Source organism: Dromiciops gliroides, chromosome 1 (genome assembly GCF_019393635.1).
Source record: "Dromiciops gliroides isolate mDroGli1 chromosome 1, mDroGli1.pri, whole genome shotgun sequence".
NCBI classification, from domain to species: Eukaryota; Metazoa; Chordata; class Mammalia; order Microbiotheria; family Microbiotheriidae; genus Dromiciops; species Dromiciops gliroides.
In genome coordinates this window covers 418,925,260-418,948,867 of record NC_057861.1, presented here as the reverse complement: position 1 = coordinate 418,948,867, position 23,608 = coordinate 418,925,260, and the positions used below count along the sequence as shown (strand labels likewise).

The window sequence follows — 23,608 nt, the reverse complement described above, 5'->3', positions numbered from 1 at the left end:
AATATATGGCTAAAAAATAAGAAAGAATTCTTAGCAACATACCTGAATGGAAAAAAAAATGAGATACGTAAAAGTTGATAGGTTTTAAAATCTATTGACAACATCAGTACTTGCAGTAAAGTTTCTTGGCTATTCTGTTGGTATTTTCTCTTTCCAAGTGACAACTCAGGCTCCAACTGCCATTTTTCAAATATGGATTTTTGCAGGGAACTGATGAATATGGCCTTCACATTCAACCAGAATTCTGAGTGGAAAGTCAGACAGATAATTTCCTGAATTTCTGAATATTTTATACCATTATAAATACCAGATTAAGAATCATATCATTTTCATGCTCAAAAGGATCTTAGAGATCATCTGGTTAAACTCCCTTTTTTTTTTTTCTTGCAAATAAGAAATTAAGACCCAGAGCTGAAGGCTATCCAGTGTGAAGCTAAGGACAACAAGAAGGAGGCATTTATCGAAGTCTAAACAATTAAACTTGCTGGGACAATCCACACTGCTATTCTATAGACAATTTCATCTTATCATTTATCTGAGGAAATTATAGAGACTTGGTATATTAAAAATAAGAGACTTGAGTCCTACTTTCAGCTTGGCTATTAATTAGCTACTTGATAGTGACTTCATATTTTACAGGCTTCACCTACAAAATGAAGATTTGGGAACTGGACCATTTGAGCAGGTCCTCCTGCACGACAGTGCTATAATCCTTTGAAATGCAATATTTTACAATTCCTTTGTGTGACATTCCAGTTCTGAAATTCTGGAAATTTTCATACATGTGGGATCTAATCAAATGAAGGGTGTTCTCAAATTCAGCTGCTATCACTAACAAATCAGTTTGTCATTTTTCTTGTCTTTGCTAGTTGCCACTTGCTGAAATTTCCACTCTAAATGCTTCAGGATGCATTTTTAGAGCTATAGATGGAAGAAAATAGAGCAGATTACTTTTTGATTGTATTGGCTAGACCCCAGCTCTAATTGAAAATGAATAACTTATCATCCTCGAAATCTAAATGCAGTCACTTTCACCGTCCATAAATTGTAATTGGTTCAGTGTTCCACATGCCATTTTCAAAGTAGCTTTCTTTTTTCTTTTTGCTTTGAATAGAATTTTATTTTCCAAAATATATGTAAAAACAAATTTTAACATCAATTTTTTAAAACTCTGTGTTCCAACTTCTCTTCCTCCCTCCATTCCCACCCCCCACCCACAAGAATTCAAGCAATTCAAAATAAGTTATACATGAGTAGTCATGGAAAAATTCTCATATTAGCTAGTTATGAGAGAAAGCAGTCAAAAAACCCAAAATTTCAGATTAAGGAATTGTCTAAGAGGAAAAGAAAAAAAAATTTTAAATGTGTTTCCATCTGTTTTCAGATACTATCATTTCTTTCTCTGCAGATGGGCCACAATCTTCATAAGTCCTTCAGGGTTATATTGGATCATTGCCTTGCTGAAAATAACCACATGCTAACCAGCAGATCATCCCCCACTATTGCTGTTATTTTGTATACAGTACATTTCACTCTGCTTCAGTTCATGTAGGTCTTTTCAGGTTTTTCTGATAGTATCCTGTTCATCATAACCTGTATATAGTACCTTAAGCTTGACAGAGAATTTTCTTCATAAAAGCCCAGCAAAGTAGGTACCATACGTTTTGCCATTATAATTAATCATCATAACTATTTCCCTCCATCCCACTCCCTTCCCATGATATTTACTCTTATTTTCTTTTTACCTATTCCTCCTCAAAAGTGTTTTACTTCTGACTCTCCCCTCCCCTGCTCTGCACTCCCTTTTTTTACCCTTCCTTCCTTATCCTCCTGCCCTCCTACTTTCCTGCAGAGTTAAATAGATTACTCCTCCCAATTGGGTATGAAAGCTATTCCCTCACTCCGATGAGATCAAGGTCCCTGAGCTAATTCTGTGTTCTAAATTTTTCTTCCTCCCTCCCTCCTCAACCCTCCCTATGAGATAAAGCAATTCAATATGTCATACTTGTGCAATAATGCAGAACATCTTCATCTTCCTTGAAAGTGTTTTGCTTTTTACTGCGCTCTCCCTCAATCTGCCCTTCCCTCCTTCTCCCCCCCCCCTTATCTCCCTCCCCTCCCTCAGGACAAAAATATATTACTATACCTACTTGAGTATGTATGTTAGTCCTTCTTTGAGCTAATTCTGATGATATTAAGGTTCACTCACTCCGCAACTCCTTCCCCCTCTTCTCCTCCCCTCCATAAGCTTTTTTCTTGTTTCCTTCATGTGAACTACCTCTCCCCAGACCATCTCTCCCCTTCTCCCTCCCCCAGTTTATTCCTCCTACACCTCAACCCTATTTTAATGATTTCATCATAGATCAGTTAGGTGACACAGTGGACAAAGCACCAGCCCTGGACCCAGGAGTCCCCAAGCCCAAATCCAGCCCCAGACATAAGACACCCCACCCTGACTGCCCCACAAAGAACAAAACATAAATGCTTTACAGATATCATTTCTTCATATTCAGTTCAGACCTGTGTCTTCTGTGAATTCCTTACTGAGATAGTTCTCATGAGTTTGAAGTATTATCTTCTCATGTAGTAATGTGAAGAGTTTGATCTTTTAATATCTCTCATGACATCTTTTTTGTGTTCACCTTTTTATGCTTCTCCATGGTCTTGTATTTGAAAGTCAAGTTTTCTATTCAGTTCAGGTCTTTTCATCACAAATGCCTGAAAGACCTCTTTCTCATTGAAATCCCATTTTTTCCTCTGAAATATTATACACAGTTTTGCTGGGTACCTGATTTTTGGCTGTGGTCCCAGTTCCTTTGCCCTCTGGAACATCATATTCCATGCCCTTCAGTCCTTTAATGTAGAAGCTGCTAGATCTTGCTTTGTCCTTATTGGAGCTCCACAGTATTTGAATTCCTTTTTTCTAGCTGCTTGCAAAATTTTCTCCTTGACCTGGGAGTTCTGGAATTTGGCTATAATATTCCTGGAGGTTTTCCTTTTGGGATCTTTTTCATGAGGTGATTGGTGGATTATTTCAATTTCTATTTTAGCTTCTGCTTCTAGAATATCAGGGCAATTTTCCCTCACAATCTCTTGGAGGATGGTGTCTAAGCTTTTGTTTTGGTCATGGTTTTCAGGTAGTCCAATGATTTTCAAATTATCTCTCCTAGATTTATTTTCCAGGTCAGCTGTTTTTCCAAGGAGATATTTCACATTGCCCTCTATTTTTTCATTCAGTTGGATTTGCTTTACTGTGTCTTGGTTTCTCATAAGGTCACTAGCTTCCATTTGTCCAATGCTAATTCTTAGGCAGTTATTTTCATCAGGCAGTTTTTTAATCTCCTTTTCCATTTGGCATTTCAAACTGTTGACTTTTTTCTCATGACTCTCCTGCATAGCTCTCATTTCCCTTTCCATTCTTTCCTACCTTTCTCTACATCTTCTTTCTATTTCTCCAACTTTCTCTTCAAAGTCCCTTTTGAGAGTTTCCATGGCCTGAGACCAGTTCATATTTTTCTTGGAAGCTTTGGATGTTGGAGCTTTGACCCTGTTATTATCTTCTTCTTCTTCTTCTGAGGTTGTATTGTGCTCTCCCTTACCCCCAAAGAAGTTTTTGATGATCTTCTGCTTTCTCTGCCTACTCATCCTGGCTTACTGTTTCTTGGCTTTTAACTCCTTCTTAAAGTGTGGTGCTGCTTCCAGGACACACTGTTCAAGCTACAGCATGGCCCAGGAGATGATTGGGCTTCTTCTCAGCCTGCCTAGTCTCACATTTATTTGATTTTAAACTCTCCACTGGGGGTTGGGGACATGGAGGGGTGGGGCCCGGCTTTTTGGCTCCATTCCTGTTCCCAGCTCCAGAGGGTCCCAGGTGTTTTGGTTTGAGGGGGGGTAGGTTTTACTCTCACCTGGCCTGTTTTCTGGTCTGCAGATAACCTCAAGCCTACTTACTAAACAACCAACCAGCAAAACCTTTTGTGGTGTGGTTTTTAGCTTGGATGAGCCTGCTCCCCTCCTCCCCTCCCTGACCTGGGCCTCCTGCCACTCAGGATTTCTTCCTGGTTCCCCCCTGGGGTGGGACAGTCTAATCCGTCCCCCCAGTCCACTGGTACCCCTGCATTTACCCCCCCCTACCCTGGGCCAGCCATTCAATCTGACCACGTGCTCAGTTCCAGAAGACGCTGGTGCTACAGCCAATTCAGAGGCACTGGGGCAAGTTCCTTGGGTGGGTGTCTGGCGTGTCGGCCCAATTGCAGGTTTAGGCTTTATTTGTGGCCCAGCAAGGCCCCCAGAAATCTATCTATAGCTGGAGAAAACTCTCAGCCCGTATTTTTGTGTGTTTTTCTGCTCCAAGGGTTCTTTTATTGCTATTTTGGGGGTGATTGTATCAGGAGCTCTGTGCCTTTAATGTCTTTCCTCTGCCATCTTGGCTCCACCCCCCCCCAAAGTAGCTTTCTGTGTGACCCAAAAAGGTCTTTTCCAAATTCTCATTCATCCAACAAGTATTTATTTATTTAGTGGATACTAGGTGCTAGGTACTGGGGAGAAATGAATTTTAGATAAAACCTGGTCCTTTTAGCACTAACAGTCTGTAGAAGATTTGAACACAGATCTTCAGTAATGTACAATGTGGTATTGGAAGAGTGTGCACAAAGGACACTTAGAGGAAGTAACATTTGAGATGAACTTCAAAGGCCTGATAAATGGTGTAGTGGAGAGAGTGCCAGAGCTAGAGTCAGGAAGACTCATCTTCCTGAGTTCAAATCCAGCCTCAGACACTTACTAGCTGTGTGACCCTGGGCAAGTCATTTCACCCTGTTTGCTTCAGTTTCCTCATCCATAAAATGAGCTGTTGAAGGAAAGGGAAAACTAGTATCTCTGCCAGGAAAACCCCAAAAGGGGTCATGAAGATTAAGATATGACTGAACAACAACAAAGAAATTCATCTGGAAGGTACGTACTCTTAGAACAGTTTTAAATACCATGAGTAAAAGCATAGAGAAGAAAGAGCACATAAGAAACGGTCAGAGGAAGGAATGATAGAATCGTAGATTTAGAACTAAAAGGGACCTTACAGGTCATCTCATGTAACCCCTTCATTTTGAAAATGAGCAAACTGAGACTCAAAGAGGGGAAATGATTTGGCCGGAGTCACACAGGTAGTAAAGAGCCTAAGTCTGTTGCCTCTAGTGAGGTAGCAGATAGAGCACTAGGTGTGTAATCAGGAAGACCCAAGTTCAGATGAAGCCTCAGGCTGCATGACTTTGGGCAAGTTACTTAACCACTATCTCTCAGTTTTCTCAACTGTAAAATGGGGGTAATAACAGCACCTACCTTGTCAAAGGTTTGTTGTGAGGATCAAATGACATAATATTTACAAAGTGCTTAGCACAGTTCCTGGCAGCTATCATGATCGAGTATATAATTTTATACATATATATACACATATATATACACACAAATAATATATACATTATATATAATATATGAAATATCCTATGTGTACATAATAATCATCATCACTTCAGTTTGGTTGTACTATTGACAGGAGATTTAATGTGAGACTAAAGGTTAGGGCAAAACTAGACTTTGAATGCTAAGAAAAAGAGTTTCAACTTTACTTAGAGGCCACTGAAAGTTTTTGTGTAAAGGAGTGACAGGCAAGTGCCAGACTCTTATTTAAACATTCTAGGTAGAGTATATATTGTTGGTTTTTTGTTTTGTTTTTTGTGGGGGGTTTTTTGTCGTCTCCCCATTTGAAGACACAAAAACTATGCAACTGTAGATGAAAAAAGCTGGTTGTCTTTTTGACATGGAGGTCTTACATTCCTCAGTGATACCAAAAGTGGGATCTCACTTTTAAATCCTGTTTAGGGCACATTGGCCAATCTTTTCAACCTACATTCTCCAGTAAAAGTTTACTGTGGCTCACATTCTTTGAGTTTTCTCCTTACTGAACGGAAACCTTGTTCCCCAATGTATACCAGTGATTAACTGACTACCCACTAGATGGTGCTCACTTTTTTGGTTACCTGATTACTTTGAATTTGACTAATTGTTAAACTTTGAAAGGTCTCCATGCCTCATCTTCTAAGTGAATTCAGAACCACTGTCAGTCTCTTGAAGCAGGAACCAGTGAAGTATATCACTCTTGAGAGATTATAAAGACACAGTCATTTAACCTTCCTGAGATTGTTGCCTCATTTTAAAAATTGAAATCATAATAATAATAGTCTTAACTCTCTCACAGGTTTATTCTAAGTCTTACAACTGTTTTTTTTGCAGCATATGTTTTTCACTTAATAGTATTTTTTCCCCCAATTACATGTAAAGATAGTTTTCAACATTCATTTTTGTAAGATTTTGAGTTCCAAATTTTTCTCCCCCCTCTCCAAGACAACAAACAATATTGTACTATACAGTACAATCATGTTAAACAAACTTCTACATTAGTCATGTTGTTACAGCACATTTTTAAACATCTGCCATCAAATCAAATGTATTTTTAATTTGCTTTATTGATATTTTCTCTATCTTTTAAGTCTAGAAATCAACCAAATAATAAATTAAGCCATGATTTATACTATTGGCCATAAATGCTAACACTGAAAATTTAACAGTTGTTTCTCAAGAGCTGGTTTAAACTGGGTGGAGTGCATCTCTGGGCTTAAATGAAATCATTTGTATAAAGAGTTTTGTAAATCTTAAATGCTTAACTTTAAACAGTAACATTTCTTGGTTATTCCACTGGTATTTCAGGAAAAAAAAATAATTTCTCCTTTTAGAAAATAAATGTTTGTTTGCCTATGAAATGTAATATGTATAATATACACATTTACACACACACACACACACACACACACACACACACACCAAATGTCTATGTTACTATGTACTGAGATTTGCTTACATTCTAAATCTCCCTGTCTATATGGCTTCTCAAAACCCAACATCTCAGACCCAGCACAACAGCAACTTTTCTTATCCTAATAATCTAGGAACCATCTCTGCCACAAACTGGTTGTGAGGTCCTAGGCAAGTGACTTAGCTTTTCAATACCCTAGGCAAGTATCTGTTTCTTGAAGACAAAAGTTTCAGAGCAGGTTCTAATCTATATTAGTAGTGGGTCAGGGAGCGGTGGGGTGGGGGGGTTGTCCTCCCTAGGAATTTCCTATAACCAATGCATTCTCAGGTCTGATTAAAATTAGAAAAACCTTAGATGACATTGACTTGTGATCACAAAAATTTACATTAAAGGTAACCCTTCTTGACATCCTATGAAACTTTACAATGTTCCTGTTTATATAATCTTTACTGAATTTATGCTTTAAGATGATTTGATATGATTTATTATCTGAAAGAAATTCTTAATATACCATTCATATTTGACCAGTCTTTCTGAATATGAGATCAACTCATAGGTACCTTATCATTTAATGAATAATGTTTACTACAGAAAAAGAGACACAGCATGTTAATGGTTAGAGGGCCATGGACTTGAGTCTTGTCTCTGACACATATTAGCTGTGTCACCATGAGTGAGACTTTTCCTCTCAGTGTCCCCAGGCATGTATCTAAGCTTGTGTATTACAGAAACATTGCCAATCAGTGGTTTCCTAAACTGGTGAAATCACAGATCTCCTTTTTTTAAAAGCAGCATAAAATATTGTATTATCCTGTTATAAAATGCATGAATTATAAAAACCCATTATCCTCCCCAGTGTATACTTTTAGCATGCACATCAAAGTCTCTTTATGGACCAGAAGATGCACTCTGATTTGCAATATGTATCTGTTGTATAAACATTATTATTATTATTATTATTATTATTATAGCATTTTTCAAATTGAAAATTAAATCCTTTGTGTCTTGTTTTCATTCCGGGCAGTGTGGAAAAATTAACTGAAGTGGCTCACCACCACATCGAAACGTCAACGAGGATTCAGTATGAACTTATTTTAAATGATGAAGACTTCTTCATCAGTGGTGATGTGAAAGTTTTTCCAGATCCCCTTCCTCCCGTCCGTCCCCCGCCTGTGGAGAAAGAAATAAACACTTGTCTCACTATCAAACAACTCAACACCCTTCGAAAAGAGTTCATGGAAATGGCACCGAAAGGTAGGAAAAATAATTATTGATCCAGGCATCTCTGAGAAAAGTTAAAATTAGCCACCACAATAAGATAATTGTCATTTCTTTGGAAAGGCAGGTAAAGTTTGTTCTGAGGGAACTGGTTATTATGAAACTGAACAAATAGGACTCAGTTCTCTTTTGTTTCAAAGGGACACTTGTACCTAAGTTGTCCTTCAAGATGTGGAGAAATCAGATTCAGTTAAACCTTATATACATATAGTATGAGTCTATGCAGGTGTGTGTTGTTGCTCAAGAGAGTTGATTGTTACATGCTCAGTGTAAGAAATCAGAAAACACCACAAATTGGGTCTTGATTTATTGTTGTTTTTAATGGTCAAGACTTAAGAAGGTAATGGAAGAAAACGTGAATAATGCAGACTAAAGTTAAAAGCATGTCTTGCATACATTCCCCTCCCCCACCCAGAGCTGGTGGTATGTGTAGATGGAAACATAAATATAATCCATCCTCAGGGCACAGCGGCATCTGCATGTGTCTTTGTAGCTTCAAGTGTGACTTCTTGCACCAAAAAACTATGGATCATCTGTGTCAAATGACAGTTCAAACAGGCAGGTATACAGGTCAGGCAAGTAATGATTGTATCCATTTTATAAATAAGAAAGCAAAGGCAAAAAGAAGTTAGGCTCCTATCTTCTGGAACCTGTCTGTGATCACTCTTAGCCAGGCTGCTGCCTTTTACCTTGACTTCCATTAACTGTGTTTCTTTTTAAGGTTCTTAATCTCCTTCTTAGAAAACCATAACTCTCTCCCACTATGGCCAGCTAGCTAGTAGATTTCACATCTAACATAGCCATGGGAAAAGTACTGTTTTTCCTTTTTCTTAGATCCCAACTTAAGCCAGAGAGATGAAGGGAAAGTGAATAAACATTCACGTAGCACCTGCTGCTACGTGCCAAGCACTGAGCTGAGCTCTTTACAAATATAACTCATTGGATGAGATGTTTTTTTAAAGGGATCCTCATTCCTCTGTGAATTCTTCTGTGTGTTAATCCCTGGAAACAACCATATCATTGGTTACCAATATGGTTATGCATACAGGTAATGAGAATCTGAACATGTTTTCCTATGTGTTCCTAATTAACCTCCTGGCCTGGAGAAGAGTCATCCAAGGAAACAGTTGGAGCAATTTTTCCCGGGCTCCATAAAGCTTTGCAGTGTCTCAAGTCATTAGCCCTCACAGGAAAACAGGTGGATCCATCCACTGGTCCTAATTTTTAAAAGGTCTGAAGAATGAATGGATGAATGAATGAATGAATACATATATACATAAAAGAATGAATGAAAAGACAGGGATACAAACATACATACTTGCATGCATGTAGTCAGACTCTAACACTCTTCACCAGGGAAGGTATTTCTCCCTCCCCTACTCCCCCACCCCCACCCCCACCATCAAAGGATGTATGTTGCCCTTCTGTGAATTCTTTGCCCCTTCATGGCTGACCTTTTAACCTGCCTTCACCTGGATTAAAATGTCATACAGTTAAGGGAAGAGGGTTACTGTTTTGTATAAAAACAAGTTTTTAAAGTGAAAACAAAAAAAAACCATGAATAATGCCCAACAACCAGGAAATAACTTTTTTTTAACATCTCTGGAAATGCATCCAGAATTCTTTAGAGTCTAAACGGGGGTAGAAGAGGGAGGGAACAGGCATTTATTAAGTACCTACTATATCCCAGGCACTACACTAAACAGGAAGAAATGCTTGTCTAGCTGTTCTGAAGGTCATTGTGGAGATAATGTAATAAAATGAATTGGATTTAAGTGAGACAGGGCTGGGAATGAGTGAGTGAATGAATGAATGAATGAATGATCAGTTGTTAAGCCACCTCTATGTGCCAAGCACATAGGGGCAGTCAAAAAGAGAGAGTTTCTGTTCTCAAGGAGCTCACAGGCTAATTGGGAGATGCAACACAAGAGGGAATGGTCAGCAGTCAGACACATGTAGAGTCTAAAAAATCCTAAAGGGACAAGAGTAGAGTGGGTGGCAACATAAAGATCTCCTTATGGTGACAATGGACTGAGAAGCATATAGGCAGAGCAGATGGTAAGACCTAGGGGATCTCAGGAGACGGAGGCAGAACAAACAAGAGAGCCTTGTTGATCCTCCATCTTATTATTGACTCCCATCTCATCTAAGCCCATGGAATGGAAAGAGGAGAATAGGGAGGGGTGTACTGGCAAGTTTAACAACTGGTTTTCAGGGATGTATTTGGGGGGACATATACCCACGACACACTTTTAAGTTTAACTTGCATTGTTAACACTATATCACTTTTTCTTTTCTTTCTTTTTTTTCTTTTTTTGTTTTTAGGCAATCGGGGTTAAGTGACTTGCCCAGGGTCACACAGCTAGTAAATGTCTGAGGGCAAATTTGAACCCAGGTCCTTCTGACTCCAGGGCCAGGGTTCTACCCACTGTGCCACCTAGCGGCTCTTCTCTGTCACTTTCTTAAGTCTAGACAACCAACAAAACAATAAATCAAGCCATGATTTTTAGCATTTACAGATTTCAGAGGTACAAATGTTCTCATTGAAAAATATGTAGTCAACTTTCATGAGCCCCTTTGTACTGGTCCCAGCACACCATTGGGATGTGTCTTCCCTGGCGATAGTGGCTCTTTCCACAGACTGTCTCACTTTCCCAGAGGGATTCTTGGATAGAACTTGCCATCAAGAGGATGAGGGAGAAAGACAAAGGGGACAGACCCTTGGTTGGGGCAGCCCTTCCTACCTCTGGATGTCCAAGATGTCAAAGTAGTCATGACGGTAGCTCATGGTTATTTAGCACTTTGTAATTCACAATTACTGTGTGAATTAGGTGAGTTAGCCCTGTTTTACAAATAAGGCAATGGAAATCAAATGGGGTTAAGTAGTCACAGAGCTTAAAAGGTCTTGGACCTGAACCTGGACATCCCGACTCTAAGTCTAATGTCCTTTGCACTGCAGTAAGATGTAACGAGTTTTCTATCTTCAGAAAAAAAAAATTGTAATTTAACTTGGAAGAAAAGCTAGGTGGCACAGTGGATAGAACACCGGCCCTGGAGTCAGGAGTACCTGAGTTCAAATCCGGCCTCAGACACTTAACACTTACTAGCTGTGTGACCCTGGGCAAGTCACTTAACCCCAATAGCCCAGCCCCCCCCCAAAAAAAAAAGAATGAAAGAAAGAAAAGAAAAGGCAAAGAAATATACCAGTAACCAGTAGAGAATGTAAACAACTTTATAAGAGGATAGATTACAAACAACACATAATGGGTCAGGAAAACAAAACTGACTAGTGATCAGTGTGATTTGGGAGGTTGTTAAGGAAGTCTTCTTAGGGGACTTGCCATATATTGAAGGGCATGAAAGGCACGGACTGTCAGTAAGGCAGCTGAGGGCATCCAAAGTAGGAAAACAGAATAGCCAAGACAGTAATGTATTTCATAGCTATGTAATGTCCAGGGAATGATGAGGGACTGGCTTTGTATTCCTACTGCTCCGACTGCAAAAACTGTAGGCCAAAGGCAGGAGGAGGACAATGTGTCAGTCCCCCCACCCCCGCCGGGAAAGAAGAGAGACTGAGTTACAGGAGCAGGGCTATTCTCCTGTGCTTAGCTCTCTTGTCAGGGAAAACAGCAGAAATGAAAGGGACTGCCCGCACAGCAGGTATGAGACCATGATGAAACAGAAGAAATCCATTTTTTATCATTGCTTGAGTATTACATATTTTGGAAAATGTGAATCACATGTTTTGGAGGTTTTGTCTAACAATATAGAGGAATAAAAAGAATGAAGGTCACTTGGCCCTCAGTTCGAGGTCATGCCTGAGAACTCGCTGCCTGCCGTCCAACTTCAACATTTGAGGCTCAGAAGGATGCTCACAAAGCTCTGCTTTTGCCTCTCCAAAGCCCAAGTCATGATCTCAGGGAAGTGCCTGATTTGTTCATCTCCCTCAGTGCTAGAATGGCTGTAATAGGTGGAAACCCCGCAGTGGCATCGAGGGCTTTCATGAAAACACACATCTATTCTTTCTTCCTATAATTTAGCAAAATGACAAGGAAATAGTCCCTGTCTTGTACTCCACAGCATTCTAACATTTCAAAAAGATGAAGTGATGCTCATTATAAAAGTGAAAATTTAGAATGCAAGTTTAAAACTAGGAAATGTATTAATTCTGGCAAAACATTTTAAAATACAAATATGGGAAAATAAGCATTTGGGTATTTCTTTATATATGCTCCTCTCTGCCTCATAACACATTAATGGCATCTCTTTGGTTTTCTGGAAATATAGTGAAATATATTCCTCTCAAAAAATTTATAGATTTGGGATATTACTCACATGTTGTACCCTCAACAGGGCTTTTAAAGTCACATTTACAAGGAATATCGATAGAACTTAAGTACTTCTTGACACTTGTGTTCCCGTGGCATTAAATTACCCATATGCAGTTTCTGGAGAAAAGGGATATTATTTGGTTGAAGTAAGTAAATGCTTAAGAATGTTTACATGAGATGGTAGGTATCTAATGCTTTAGTTACTGAAAATGTTGCTTCTGCATGTGATTTAGCCCATTTGAGCACCAAAATTAGTTTTTATTGAAAGTCTTCATTTATGATAATGTCAAATAAAAGTCCATAGAATCAGAGATTTAGAGCTAAAAGGGACCTAGAAGGTCATTATTATTATTATTATTATTTTTATTCGGAGCAATGAGGGTTAAATGATTTGCCCAGAGTCACACAGCTAGTGCCAAGTGTCTGAGACCAGATTGGAATTCAGGTCCTCCTGAATCCAGGGCCAGTGCTTTATCCACTGCGCCACCTAGCTGTCCCCTGGGAGATCATTTAGATCAGGGCTTCTTAAACTTTTTCCACTCATGAACCCTTTTCACCCAAGAAATTTTTACGCAACCCTGGGCATAGAGGTATATAAAATATGTATACATAACCTTTTACTCTTGCCAAATTTTTTGCAATTCATATTCAGTTATTTGGCCCCATATAGGGTCACAACCAATAGTTTAAGAAGCTTTGCTTTAGATCTCTTCCCTTCCCCCATTTTTCAGCTGAAAAGAATGAGTCAGAGAGGTTAAATGGCCTGTTACATAAAGGAAGATTTGAACCCAGGTCTTCTGAGTTATTCCAAACTCCTTTTACTGGTAAAAACAATAACAACAACAACAACAACCCACTTGTCAATCTGTTATTCCAAAGGGATTTAAAAAAAACCCAACCTAGTATATAATAGGGTCATAGATCTAGACTTCAGATATCATCTAGCCCAACTCCTTTATTTTATAAATAAGGAAACTGAGAGGGCAGCTAGGTGGCACAGTGGATAAAGCACTGGCCTTGGATTCAGGAGCACCTGAGTTCAAATCTGACCTCAGACATTTGACACTAGCTGTGTGACTCTGGGCAAGTCACTTTGCCCTGCAAAAAAAAAAAAAATTTTAAATAAGGAAACTGAGGTCTAGAAGGACCAAATGATTTCTCCAAAATGACAAAAATAGTGAATGAGTGGCAGGGTTCAAACCCAGGTCAGCTGACTGTAGATCCAGCATCCTTCCCACTCCATTACACTGCCCTTTCACATTTTTATTGGTCTGTCATTTTGGTCATGTCCAACTCTTCATGACTCCATTTGGGAGTCATTTCTTGGCAAAGATACTGGAGTGGTTTGCCATTTCCTTCCCCAGATCATTTTACAGATGAGGAAACTGAGGCAAGATTTGCCCAAAGTCAAACATCTAGTAAGTGTCTGAGGTCAGATTTGAACTCAAGAAAATGAGTCTTCCTGACTTCAGGCCCAGCACTCTGTGCACTAGGGCACCACCTAGCTGCCCCTTCTTTTCATACCCAGGACTTAGGACAATATTTGTTGACTGACTCACTAGACCTAAAGATCATCCATGTCTAACTGCCATTGTGCCACCTCTTGTAAAACTACAATGACCATTAAGACAATGATACGGCAAGAGCAAAAGATAACCGGTTAAATCTTCGTGGCCCAGTCCGTAGAACTGGAGAAGACCTTCTGCATGCCGTACGGACCTTCTGCGAAGGATGTACAGATCACAGACAAGAGTCACACAGGATGTTCTTCTTCCCCCTATAATATGCTGTGGCATATGAGTCTCCGTGATGGAGTATGAAAATCTCATTGTATTCATGTGCTTCCCAACACCTAAGAAAGTCCCAGAAATTTAGAATTTGAAAATCTCAATCAGTTCCTCCAGCAACTCCCCCACAAGCCATCTTCCCTGTCCCTCTTTCCTATGCCCCCCCTCCTAGTTTGAGGAATTTAGGAGGGAAATAATTTGAAGTTCACTCTTGCCCTTGATATCCACTCACTGAACCATCACTTCCACTTTCATCTTTGGTCTTCAAATGTTATTGGGAATTTTTTCATTATGTTTCATTTTAGTTTTCTCCCATAAAAATGAATTTAGAATGTCACTCGAATGTAGTATGTCTAAAGCAATGCTCTCCCTTGGATTATACCAAAGGAGGTAGAAATTTATTTCTGCATTGTTGAATTTTATTTCAGGGTTAATTCTTTATAATTTGATATTGTTCCCATTTCAGGGCTCGTTGCCTTCATATTGTCACCACCCATTACCACTGATCCCTAGTGAAAGCTGAAATTAGGATGATGTCAGTTCGTTCTCCTGCCTGCCAGACACTGATTCTCCCACAATCATTTTTACCCTGATCACCACCACCTTTTAGTCAGGGCTCAAGCAATTTAACTCAATTTAAAGGCTCACAGAGAAAACTGTAAGCTGGAAAAAAAAAATTTAATAACTCTAGGTGATCTTAGAGTGAGGGCCATTGTGAGCTAAACGGAACCAAATTGATTAAATCCCAGACACTTAATCTCTCAGGTGTCCAAGAATGACACCAAAAGAGAGGACAGACTGGCGCCCTAAATGTACATCTCAAAACTTGTCATCCAATCATTTCACGCAGCCTCGGCAAAACAGCCCACAGTTCAAGAAAAGCCCCACAGTTCATGGCAAAAAGCATCACAATGGGATGCTGTGAGAGCTTAATGTACCAAGCACACAAGCATTGAAAGAAGACTACCATTAGGAGCACCATGGTGCATCTTGAGTGTAGCAACATCTTGTCTCCAGACATCAAGTGCTAAGTATGTCACGTAGGCTGACTCAGAATAAAAGTGTCACCTGAAAAAGCCAGAACATTGTGATCTGCTCTTTTGCTCAAATGAAAATTCTCCCCCAACTTATTGGGGAGGTTTTTATGGTTTTCCCTACAGGCTTTATTCAGTAGGAATCTGGGTCTTTCAGTGAAAGAACATAACTTTTCAACCTCTGGTATCTGAGCCCATGAGGTGTCTCAAACAACATGCACTCCCAGAACACCTCCAGAATTCGGAAACCACCAGCCCAGGTCAAAGAGAACATGGAAGAGAGAGGGTCTCAAATATTGTCAAGGCTGTAGCTGTCACTGACCTTGTAACCTTGAGTTGTTGATTTATTCTGTGCCTGAGAACTCAGGCAGCTTACATGCGTAACTAAGAACCAAGAACCATGTTAGTTATAATAAAGGTCCAACTCAAGAGGCTCCCTACCTGCATATGCAATGCAAGGCACATGGGCTTTAATTCTGCCTCTGATTTCCCTTGGGACTCTGTAAAATGATGAGTTTGGACTGTATGTTTCCCTTTTGGGTCACTTGAGAACAGTGAAGTTCTTGAAGTTCTTGGAGGACTTAGGGACTTCACTAGCAGAAAAGCTGGACTTGTGGCAAGAGTGGACGATCTACATTTTATCCAGATCAAAGGCCTAGCATAGTCCTAGAACCCCATCTTAAACAGCCTCTGGTCTCAGTTATTCTATAAGCAAATCCATGTTGGGAGACTAAGTTTTATTTTATCTGTCTATGGGTTGACCATTTAATTTTCAGCTTCACTTGACAATGAAATGTCCCACTCAGTTATGAAAAAAAGATAGCTGTAGGAAAAATGTTCTTCGGATACCTTGGAGAGTTTTGAAATAATAGAAATACCTCTATAGGCAGGAGTCTGTCTAAGGCATAGATATGTTGGGGAACTTGATAAAAGACAAAATGGGCATTAATCTGAGGCTAGTAAATGTGAGAATTGTTCAGTATTTATATATGTATGGTATTTTCATACCCACTTGGTTATTCTTTAGACCAGATGCATCAAACCATAATGCTCTCAAGCCACTTGAACCAAATTAAAATGTAATTGAGAAATATTTAATGAAATAAAACACGATAAGACATAGATAATGTTAATTAAGTCAATATGCAACCCATAGGGGATCCTTGTGTATGGTTTGGTGGCCCATCTCTATTTGAGTTTGACACTACTGCTTTTAAACCCTGTGTCAAGACCAGAGTTACATCTGGGTCTTTTACTGTGACCAACACTCTTTCTTGGTGAGAAAAATTACTCCCTCCCCAAGCTGTATTAATAAATCATGTTTTAAAAATCATTATGGAATGACCTCCAAAAATACAATGATGTCATTCCCTCAATACTTCATTGGTCATTTTAGGAGTAATTATGACCCTGTGAACTCTTCCACATTTAATCCTTGGGAACAACCACACCTTTAGTCACCAATCTGGCAACAATAACAACAACAACAACGAGAGGGCTAATTAAAGTAAACATGGATAGTCACCTTTTGAGAAATGGGGCAAGTACTGATGTCCATTATCTTTACCAAACCCACATTAACAATTATGCATTTGTTCCCTGTCCATTTAGGGAAACAAATGATGTGAGAGAATTATGTTGAGAAGAATAATAGAGATTAGGAAAGGGATATTTTAAAATAAATCTCCCAGATTAAAAAAAAAAAAACCTAAGGGATCATTTCATCAGGCTTCCTCATTTATCAGAAGAAGAAACAGAAGCACAGAGAAGTTAAGTGGATTGTCCATGACCATTGTGCCAATGAATGGCCAAAGCCTGGAGAAGTTAAGACTCTTGAATCATAAACAACTGTTCTTTCCACTACACTGGGCTGCTTTTCCTTTAGGATCAATCGCTCTTCACATATTTATATATGTGCAATATTAAAATTTTAATATTATGACTTCTTTCATTTACTGTGTATATCAACAAGCACCTATGAAGACATTGGCTTTAAACAGTCCATATTGTCTCCAAACATCAAGTAATTAAAGAGAAGCAAGAAGAAGTAGAAACAGCTCCCAAAGCAGGGCCCAGGAAGTTCCATTGCCTTCTCTCACATGAGTATTTCTTGGACTTTTGGTTCTGGCCCCTTTAAAAGAGAAAGTAGCAACAAAGTGGCCAGGACAAGGCATTTGTAGTAAGTAATCTAGTTCAACAAACATATTCAATATCTACTCTGTACAAGACATCCTGCTAAATACTGGGGATACAGAAATTAAAGCAGCAGCAACCTCTGCTCTTAAGGAGCTTACATTCTCCTTGGGAGGGGCACATGAGGAGGGGAGCAGAGACCAGATAGATACAAAAGTAAGGATGCTATAAGGTAGGCTGTGATGGGAGCAAAGAAGACAGAGTATTCTAAGAGGATCACAGAAGGAAGAACACACTAAGATGCAGTGGAAATAGCCGGATTTGGAATTGGAAGACCAGTATTTGAATACCAGCTCTTTGACTTACTCCCAGTTTGACATTGGGCAGCATATTTAACCCCTCAGCTTCTCAGTTTCATCATCTCTAAGGATTGGATGTCCTAAAGTCTCCATGTGTTCTTTGAGTTCTACATATTAAGACCCATACTTTAGACTTAATTACTTCAATTAGATAATCTGGAGTTTGCAGAAATCAATAGGCAGAAAAAGGTATTTTTCTTGGGAAAAAAAGAGTCGAACAAAAGAACAGTTCACATCTCAGTAGTATTGTGTCAACTGTCTATAATGAGGTTTAATAAAAGCTTTTAAAATGTATTAGTAGGCAGGTAAGTGGCACAGTGGATAGAGCACTGGCCCTGCAGTCAGGAGGACCTGAATTCAAATCTTAGCTAAGGCACTTACTAGCTATGGGACTCTGGGCAAATCATGTAACCCCAATTGCCTCCAAATGATAAAATAAAATAATATGTGTTAAGTGCTTACTATGTATTTAACATTTTACAAAGCTATATGAGACAGAATTTAGAATAAGACATGGTACTTAGAAATAAAGACTTTTAAATCTAGTTGGGGAAAACATGACATATTGAAGAAGTATCTTCAGTATTTCAAGGTTCTAGTGTGATTCTTCCCTCCACCAAAAGATTTCAAATCCATTCAGCCTCTTAACTGATGGTTTTCATGAGATTGGCCAAAATAGAAAGTCTTCAATGTTGCCTCAATCCCTGGGGTCCTAGGACAAAAACAAACAATCCTTCAGTGTGCTCAAATCCCTTTCAGCTTTGTACAGGACACACCTGAGCTCTGCTCCCATAGGCTCTACAAATCCAGAACTACTTCCATGTCACGATGAGGCAGTCTGCAGAGGAGGGCCTTAGTGGAATATGGTATATGTATCAGTATTATATATGTGGATGTGTGTTTGTGTTGATATATAAGGGGCAATCAGCCATGCAGTACAATTGGAAAATAAAACATCATAAAATGTTTAGTAGAGATGATTGTCCAGAGGATTTAAGAAAGGGAGCTGGAGTCACAAAGGTAAGCTTCATGGAGATTGTGGTATTTGTGCTAGGCTCTTAATTATGGATTACCCTGGGATAGATAGGGAGAGGGGCAAAGAGCATTCTTGGCAGAAGGAACATTATGGTCAAATGCACAGAGGTAGGGATAATTATGGTGCATGTTGAGGGGAGAGCCTGGGGAAGGTACAAACAAGAAAAGGCCAAATAACTTTTAAAAATAAAGAGAAATCAAAGGCCATATTCCCCCAGTAAATATGTAGTACCACAACAAAATCAGACATGACTGAGAAATCTTTTGTTCATTTGTTTCTCCAGCTTCCACACATTACCCCCTTAATGACAGGGACCTTGAATTAACTATCCCAGTTGTTCAGGAGCCTGTCTTCATGTATAAATTGGGCCAAAAGAAGCATCTGGTCATGTTTTTTTTTTCCCTTAACTAGATTCTTTCCTCTACCAAGGTAGAGACATTAAAAGAGTTCATTAAATAAGCCAAGCATATAAATTACAATTCAGTATTAACATAATAACTCATGATCTTCTCCACAAAATTGCCTCCCTTTCATATATCTTCAATGAAAATCATAACACTGTCCTAGTCACCTAGTGTTGAAATATTGCCTTCTTTGTCTCTGTCTCCCTTGATCTCTACATACAATCACCAAGGATTGTTGTCTTTTCTTTCGTAATGTTGGTCCCTTTTTTCCATTCCTGTCACTGCCAGTCTGGTTCAGTCTCTTATGTTCCCCCTGCCTCCATTTGCTGCCCTCTCCATTCCATCCTGAAGGTCCCAATCAGATTGATGTATTCCCTTCCTCAAAAACTTTAGCGGTTCCTATCCAATGAATTCCAAATTTTTAGTTTGGCATTTAAGGCCTTCTATGGCCTAGCACTAACCTATTTTTCAACTTTTACCTCCTACAACTTGACTACAAACTTGTCTCAAAACCCTACCTCATCCCTCAACATTTTACCATGAAGTAATTTTTCTTGGCTCTAAATTCCTGTAGCATAGGGCTTATCATATAATGGATCTTCTTAGAGTCCTTGACCCCAGGGAGGGACTGACTGACTCATGGGGAATTCCTAATTTTAAAAAAAAATCTAAATATTAAAGTGAGGCAGGGGAGGGGGGAAATGTAAAGTAAAAGGGTTAAGAACTAAATAATTTTGTGACATCACTGTAGAGAAAGTATCACAGAAGTGGGGATTTTATATGCTTTATTGTTAATTTACTTTTCGAAACTATAGCCAAGACACCGTGGAAGTATTTTAAAAAAGGAGGCCCTTCAGTTGATAATAGAAGATATGCTGAGGAGAAGAAAAGGCTGAGAAATCTTGACTACTACCTACCTAAGAGGAACAACCAATTTTTGAAAATTTGGCTAAAAAAATACCCTTGGCTGGTGTATGATGACAGATCCGACCTCATGTTCTGTGGCTTGTGTCGCAAACATGGGGTGAGCTCGGGAGGAAACCAAGTTAGTTTTTTTTATGGCACTAACAACTTTAGGACTGAATTTCTCCATGCACATGACAACAGTGAGGCTCATGCTAAGGCTGCTCTAGTGGAAGCAACAGGTGTTTCCACCCTGACTGATGCTGCCAAAGAGGAGATGATAAAGAATAGGAACAAAGTAATCCTGGGAAGAATAGAGAACCTCTTTAGGTCATGTCATGCTATTGCCAAGACCGGGCGCCCCCTCAAAGACTTTGTCTGGATGTGCAAACTGGATGATATGAAGGGCATAGATGTTGGCTCAATATTCCGAACTGACAAGTCAGCCAGGACTTTTGTATACTTCATTGCTGAAGTGGAACGCAGGTCACTGAAAGAGAAACTAGAAAAATGTAAGTTCTTCTCACTCATCAGTGATGGTGGCAAGGACAGCTTCATAGAGGACACTGAAGTTGTTTATATACAGTTTGCATATGAGGGCAAAGTTCACTGTCAGGTTGTTGGAGTACAGACTGTGAACAAGATTGATCCTGTCTCGATAAAAAATGCCATTGAGAAAACACTTGAGATAAATCTTCAACTGAATCTGTCTAGTAAAGACTGGTCCAAGAAACTAGTTGGGTTTGGGAGCGATGGCACATCTGTTATGGTAGGAGAGAACAATGGTGTGGCCAGGCTTCTGAAAGAAATCCAGCCATGTGTGCAAACAGTCCACTGCTTTGCACATCGGCTTGAATTAGCTTACCGAGAAGCATTGCAGAGCATACAACTCTACAATACTGTTAGTGATCTTCTCCAGAAGGTGTATTATTTTTACCATGATTCACCTTCAAATAAAAATGCTCTAATAGCCACCTTTGGGGACCTTAAACTCCGCCCCGTGATTCCTTCTCGAGTTGGCAGCAATAGATGGTTGCCTCGATTGCAGACCGCTCTCCAAGTCTTTCTCAAGGGATATTCTGCAATTGTCAAGCAATTGAGCACAGTAAGTAATTTTCAGATCTGTCATTTAACTTTAAAAAACAAACGAACAAGCAAACAAACACACACCCAAACCCCTTTCATTAAGCATTTTAATTCATTTTGGAGGAAGTAAGCTATCATTTTATTTCCTGGATGTGCTACAGATACATGAAGGCAGAAGTACCTCAGATCATCAGAAAGCCTCAGAGCTCCTCCAGTTCCTTCTCCAAGCTGAGGTTGTCAGATTTGCTCATTTCCTGCTGGATGTAATCAATGTCCTCAGCATTCTGTCCCGAGTCAATCAGGATAGAAATTCATCAATAGGAGATGTATTTGCAACCTTACAATCAACTCTAGGAACACTCAGCATGTATAAAAAAAGGTAGGGCATCTTAGATGATTGGTAAGCTAGAGGACACCCAACAAGTTTGATTTAGAAAATTATTTACCACTTATTTCATTTTGTAACCTGTTCAGACCAGGTCCAAAGGAACGCCTGGCAGAGTCTGCCACACACTTTCATGGTAACCAACTTACAGGAAATGGAAACATCTCTGAAGTCCGGAACATAGTCTTAACAAACCTCACAAAGCACCTTCATGATTGTTTCAGTGATGCCAGCCTCGACGTGGTGAGGGCAACCACCATTGGAAGTTTCAAATTATGGCCAGGAAAGATAGATCAAGGTAAAAGAGATATAGTGGTCCAGTTTCCAGTGCGTACTTCTTGGCCTGTGTATTCTGAAATCTCTGGGGATCATTTCTTCTGCTCCTCCATGACTTCTTCTTATGTCTATCTATAGAGTTTGGTGAAAAAGAGATATCAATTCTTACAAAGCATTATGAACCTGTGTTGGAAGGTGCCAATGTGAAAATAGACGAAGTGGACACAGAATGGAGCATGATGAAATTAGAGATTTATAATCGGTAAGAAGGAAAGCTGAGACTTTATAGTAGACTAATGCTGATGCTTTTGTAATGTTGATAGATCTTTGTACTTATATAGACCTAAGCGGAACCCACTAATTCTTGACACTTTTCATTGTCTCTTATAGATTTCAGAACATCCGAAAGTTAACATGGGATTTCGTGAATTCTATCTATTCAATCAAGTATCCCAATATATTGACCCTAGTAGATCTGGTGCTGACACTCCCTGCAAGTTCAGCTGAGGCAGAACGTGGGTTCAGTCAGATGAAACTAACCAAGTCACAGATGCAATTTAAAATAAAGCCCGAGAACATGACAGACCTTTTAATAATTCAGTTGAATTCTCCAGACATCAACAAGTTTGACCCCAAGAAAGCCATACATCTGTGGAACACCTCTTGGCAGAGAATTACACCTCCGCCAATTGACCACATAACTAAGTCAGATTGCTCCTCGAGCTCAGATAGTTTTTATGAAAGTGATTAACGTTGTAAGAAGAAAAAAAATACCTTGGGTTTCATATTGTTTTCACATAGGGTATAGAAGCCTTCATCCAACTATTATAAAATGTCCCCATACTGGAATTTAAAAGCAAATAATCAACTAAATTTTATCTAGAAGAAATGGTGTCCAGATCTACTCAATCACCTTCTAACTATAGAGGGAATGTCTCTGAAGATGCTTTGGGCTGAAATCTCCTGGTTTTTGTTGGACTTGGAGTCAGGCTCTCTGAGTTTGAATTCTGCTCTAGTCACTAGCAAGTTCTGTTGACAGAGCCTCAGTTTCCTCATCTGTAAGGAGGAGACAATAGTATTCGCACGACCTACCTCATAGAGTTGGAAGAAAGCACTTTTGTTAACCTTGAAGCTCAGCACAGTTCTTAATGATAATTTAGTGGAAGTTCCAGCCCCTTGGCTATGAAATGGCTATGCTGTAGCACAAGGGAAAGAGTACTGTACATGTAGAAAAAAAAGACTTGTGTAATTATAGGCAAACCACTAAACCTCTCTGGACTTCAAAACCCTAGTGGGCTTCACTTTTCTCTTCTGTAAAATGAGTGAGCTGTTGAACCAGATGATCTCTATGGGCCCTTCCAGCAGCAAATCTTCTAATCCTTCTTCTCAAGAGCTATGGTGACCAGGGACCAGCACAGACAGGACTGAGCTTCTCATTCACAAAGATACTACAGAATCACAGCAAAGTTGCCCTTAAGGGAAAATTCTAAACAAATGTGATTTAAGCCCTTCCAAGGCCTGATTGATTGTCAGAGTTTCTGTGGCAGTGTCAATTCACAAGTACATCTCTTTGGGTTTCCCATTACGCTCATGGGAATCTTGCCATTGCTTACTCTATGGCATAAACTACCCTTTTTGAGCTTCCTGGAGGGAAAAACATATATACAAATATGAAATATTATTTTACTGTAATGTTTGCACAACAGCCAATGAGGTAAACTCAAAAATGTG

At 39.4% G+C, this 23,608-nt stretch overlaps 1 protein-coding gene across 1 annotated transcript in view; it reads left to right on the top strand.

The window, feature by feature from the left end:
• SPEF2 (sperm flagellar 2) overlaps positions 1-22,628 on the top strand; it is a 232,225-nt gene extending 209,597 nt beyond the window's left edge. Inside the window, exons 31-36 of the mRNA XM_043975070.1 lie at positions 7,890-8,119; positions 20,043-21,235; positions 21,378-21,595; positions 21,691-21,899; positions 22,016-22,139; positions 22,268-22,628. Coding sequence (XP_043831005.1) covers positions 7,890-8,119; positions 20,043-21,235; positions 21,378-21,595; positions 21,691-21,899; positions 22,016-22,139; positions 22,268-22,628 — 2,335 coding nt within the window. The remainder of the gene's footprint in view (positions 1-7,889; positions 8,120-20,042; positions 21,236-21,377; positions 21,596-21,690; positions 21,900-22,015; positions 22,140-22,267) is intronic.
• The last annotated feature ends 980 nt before the right edge of the window (positions 22,629-23,608 follow it).